At 39.3% G+C, this 4,808-nt stretch overlaps 1 protein-coding gene across 1 annotated transcript; it reads right to left on the reverse strand.

The window, feature by feature from the left end:
* Window positions 1–540: 540 nt before the first annotated feature.
* Window positions 541–3,458, reverse strand: LOC118472175 (uncharacterized). Its single transcript, XM_035959908.1, has 2 exons — window positions 3,023–3,458; window positions 541–756 (listed from the first exon to the last, which is right to left on the reverse strand). The coding sequence occupies exons 1-2, from the start codon at window positions 3,333–3,335 to the stop codon at window positions 635–637; spliced, it is 435 nt and encodes a 144-aa protein (XP_035815801.1). The 5' UTR covers window positions 3,336–3,458; the 3' UTR covers window positions 541–634.
* Between the last annotated feature and the right edge of the window lie 1,350 nt (window positions 3,459–4,808).

Consider the following 4,808-nt stretch of genomic DNA (forward strand, 5'->3'; position numbering starts at 1 on the left):
GTTTATGCATCTAGAGGCACAAGTTGGGTAATTAATAGCGGATGTACACACCACATGACGAGCGAAGAGAGAATGATATCATCCTATCAAAGGACTCCCAAGATGCTATTACATTTGATGATGGGAATCAAGGCAAGATAAGAGGTCTAGGTAAGATTGCAAGCACCACTGAGCACTATATTTCAAATGTTCATTTGGTGGATTACTTAGACAACAATTTGCTCTATGTATATCAATTATACTCAATTGTTACAATTGTTTATTTATGGATGTCGATGTTATTGTTTTTAGAAGAAGTGACGATCTAGTTACTTTAAAGGGAGTGTTAAAGGGAAATCTCTATCCGGTTGATTTTTCGAATGATAAGGCAGAACTTGACACTTGCTTAATAGCTAAAACTAATATGGGTTGGTTATGGTATTGATGGCTTGCCCATGTTGGGATGAATAATCCCCACAAGCTTCTAAAAGGGGCACACATTTTAGGACTAACTGTCACACCCGGATTTTAGGAACCCGGGCACGAACATAAACACCAGGAGGACCAAATCTCACACATATGATGAATAGTGGTACAAAAATGAATGTCACAACTTTATTATACAATAGGAGTTCTATACAAAATAAATAAATAATTACATCATAAAGAGACAACGATTCAGCAACCCAAAGTTGACTGGGATACGATGACCTAGACCTCTCACGAACACATCGCAGCAACCTCCATGCGCCTCATCCTGAGGTATCTGTTCTTGACCTGTGGGGGTGTGAGACAGCAAGAGTGAGTTCACATACGATCATAGCTCAACAAGTTGTGGGGAATAATGTGTATGAACTCGCCAAAGGTGGGAGTTCATGTGGAGTGTAAGGCTTACCAAAGAGAATGGTTAAAGCTGAGCATTGCTTTTAAAGTTGGTCAAAATTTTGTTAGCAATTACTAGATGTAAGTAAATACCAAACCATAATAATAATAGAACAATTTAATAATAAATCCCATGCAATGCAAATGACAAATTGAATTAGTTCCATAATTTAATCATGCGAGAATCCTGAGCTGCTCATGACCGTGAGCTCGGCTAGTATACCAGTTTTACACTCTGCAGAGGTGGTACCCTTTACCCACAAGTCGTGTATTCCATGTCGCCAGGGTTAGCTAGACCCTTAGACACTACCGAGGTGAATGGCTAGGGATCCACTACGAGGCCTTTACAAAGTTCCACTAACTTTCGAAAACCCGCTACAGTTTATGGGAAGAGCACTTGCAAGAATCCCTCGTCTGACCGCCATCGCAGCAAAATCAACTCGAGAACCTCCCTGCATGCAACTCCCCTACTGCCCTTGCCCCTTTCGGGTAAGGTAGTCTTCCACTAGCTTTCCTAATTAGTCAGCCAAGGACGTCCCATTCCACCCTTGTGGTGGCACATGTTTCTCAAGTTAAGCTCCATGTTCCAATTAAAGATAATGATGATCTTGACATGAACATAAATAAAATAACAGAATAATTGGAACATGGATACAATGAAATATTAACCCAAAACCATATAAAGCAATAACAAAACTACCCAAGTGATTCAGGGGTAAACAAGATAAAAGATAATCAGACTAGGGTGACCTATTGGGTCCCATCAAAATTAAACCTATGTATGAATAAGTGATATTAAAGAACATTATTGGGTAAATGGAAGTGATCAAGGGCACAACTTGCATGGGATTTGAGATTCCAGGTACCGGGATGATCCTCAGATTCTCGTGACCTCACTGCTAGTCGTACCAATACAAACAAACATGGTATAGGAAAAATTAACATCACATCAAACATAAGTACAAACTGAATAATAATAATCTACGAGCTATTATGAAATCGTGGGCTCGAGAACCGCTAAAATCGGAATTACGATTAAGGAGTTATGGTTTATAGAAGATCTATGTGATTTAACTATTAAACTATATGATAAATTGATTAGAGTAAACCATACTAGAAAATATTCTATAAATAATTAAATTAACATTAGTTTTAATTATAACCTGAATAGAGATCATATTTTAATCAAATTAAAATTACGGACATGTTAGATTTGATTTAGAAGAGTTATTCTAGTAGATATAGGTTAAATAATATCTAACTATAAATTATGCAACTTGGTATGAATATTACTGTTACAGTGTAGTAAATATTTATATGAATCTAACATAACTTGAACGGACCAAATCAGAGTTAAAATAAATTAGTTATGATTTTCCGAAGTTTTATGTGGTAGATACAAAACAAATCAAGGGCATATTATTTAACTATATGTTTCATACTAAAATAAGGTTACTAGATAATAAATAATATTATCATGAATTTATTGCAACTGAAATAAATTAATTTGGAGCTAAAATAAATTAAATATGAATTATGCAAATTCTGGATTTATTTTAACATAAGAAAAGCATTTTCTACTTTAAATTCTCTAGTTTCTATTTACCTCAGACTGCGCGCATAAATAACCAAAAGCTCAAGGGCTACTCCGCAAAAGTTCCCAGATTCAGAACGCCATGCGCTGGACGGCGGGTTAAATACGAAAAAGCACAGGGGTTCTTTAAGAGAAGTACCCAGCCGAAGGGGTATTCTTTGTTACGAGCCACCTAGATTAGATCCAACGGCCCAAAACCCACGATGACTAGATCCGATCTCGGCCGCACACCCGCGATCCAATGACTCAAATGCAACCGGTGAAAGGGTATTCCTCGATCTAATCTCAACCGCTTAGTCGTGATCTACTGGCTAAGATCCGACGGTCATATTTAATCCGAGCGAAGGGGTAGTCCCAAACTGATCTGGACCACCCCTGCCAAGATGGATGGTTCTGATTCTCTCTTCTTCCTCACCTTCTCTCTCTACCGACTAGTGACATGCCATGAGCTTTAGGCGGCGCCATAGCCGGTGCCCCCACTCGCCCGATATCCAGTGACCCGGCGCACCCGAAACCACATGATACTAAAAGATGACAAACTCGCAAACTCAAGTACGGACAACATACCGTGACCGGGGCAGTGACGAGCTAAGCCGTTGCAGCAGAACGCCACCACAGACTGTTGTCGCTGCAACAAGAGTGGATCGTGAAGGAGGCAGGTAAGAACGCCTAGACGTCGGCGTGCTTGAGGATGGAGGTGGAGGGCCATGCCGCGTCGATGAGGCGGGCGGCAGCCGAACCTGGTTGGAGCATTAATCGAGTAGTATGTCACTGCTTCGGTTGACGGGTTCCAGATGGACATGGAGACACACGAGGGAGGGAGCACGATCGGAGAGCTAGAGACTGAGTAGAAGAGCATGGCAGAAGACGACGCGTCCATGGTGGCGGAGCAGCGGTGGAAGGAGTTTTGACATGGAAGGAGGCTCGTCCATGGAGGGAGTTCCCCTCAACCGCCAATGAAGAGGAGCAAGGGCACTGGATGCCGAGCGCAATGGGTGGCCAGAAGGAGAGGAGGTCGTGCGCCTGGATTTATATGGCCCAGAGTCCCAAGGATCCGCAATCATCGGGTATGGCTGGCCATTGCAACGGCCCGACGATCATGGTGTGATTAGTTGAGATTGGGCTGAGCCAAGCGAACGGGGGAAGGGGAAAGCACCTTACAGGATGGTCCCACACGTAGTCACCACACACATGAGCCCATGCGGTAGGAATGGCTAGCGAGTGGGCCACGTGGATGAGGGAAAGTGGAGATGGGCTGGGAAAAAATGGCCCGGCCAGGGAAGAAAGGGGCCCAGGCACAATTTTCCTTATTATTTTCCTTTTCTTTTTATTTTGCATTTCTATTCAATTTCAAATTCAAAACTGGGTTTGAATTTAAACTTGATGCAAAACAAAAGAAATCCAGCATGCACAATATAATTTATGATATTTATTTATTTACCATCTCTTTTTATGCAAATGTTTTCTTAATGTGTATCCACAAAACATGTATTTTAGGAAAGATAATTCTGGTGTATAAGATCTTTAAGAGAAAAAATTTAGAAATATATTATCTTGCCAAAGGGATAAATAAATTATTTTTAGATTTTTTTGAGATTTACTTTATGAAGGAAGGAAATTATTATTGGCGGACAATTTTATTATTATTATTATTTTCCTGAGTTTTTTATAAACATTAATTTTAAACGTCTCGCCTAGATTTGAGTCATCAAAATTTAATACTCATTTAAATAAATGCTTATAGAGTATCATTAATGAAATGAATAATCATTTAATTGAACAGAAAACCTTTCTATTACTTCTTTTCTAAGTTAATTCTTGATTTTAAAATTCAGTCTTCAAAATTCAAAACTCAGTTATAATTTGAGATATCTCACTTTAATTTTTATTTATTTATTTTTATACAAATTTTGGGCTTTACACTAACCAGTGTGCATTTTGAGAAATATAGGACTTGTAGTGCATGTCAAGCAAAAAAAGCAAGCTGGGAGACATCATCCACACAAGAACATCATGATGACAGAGAGACCACTAGAGCTCCTTCACATGGATTTATTCGACCCAATTGCTTACATAAGCATCGACGAGGAAAAAGTATGGTTTAGTTATTGAGGATGATTATCCTCGCTTCACTTGGGTGTTCTTTTTAAAGGATAAATCTAAAACCAAAGGGACTTTGAAGGGATTCTTGAGAAGAGCTCAAAATGAGTTTGGCTTAAGAATTAAGAAGATTCGAAGTGATAACAAAATGGAGTTCAAGAATGCTCAAATTGAAAAAAATTTCTTGAAGAGAAGGGAATTAAGCATGAGTTCTCTTCTCCCTACACACCACAACAAAATGGTGTTGTAAAGA

The sequence above is a fragment of the Zea mays genome, chromosome 6, assembly GCF_902167145.1.
Source record: "Zea mays cultivar B73 chromosome 6, Zm-B73-REFERENCE-NAM-5.0, whole genome shotgun sequence".
Classification (NCBI taxonomy): domain Eukaryota; kingdom Viridiplantae; phylum Streptophyta; class Magnoliopsida; order Poales; family Poaceae; genus Zea; species Zea mays.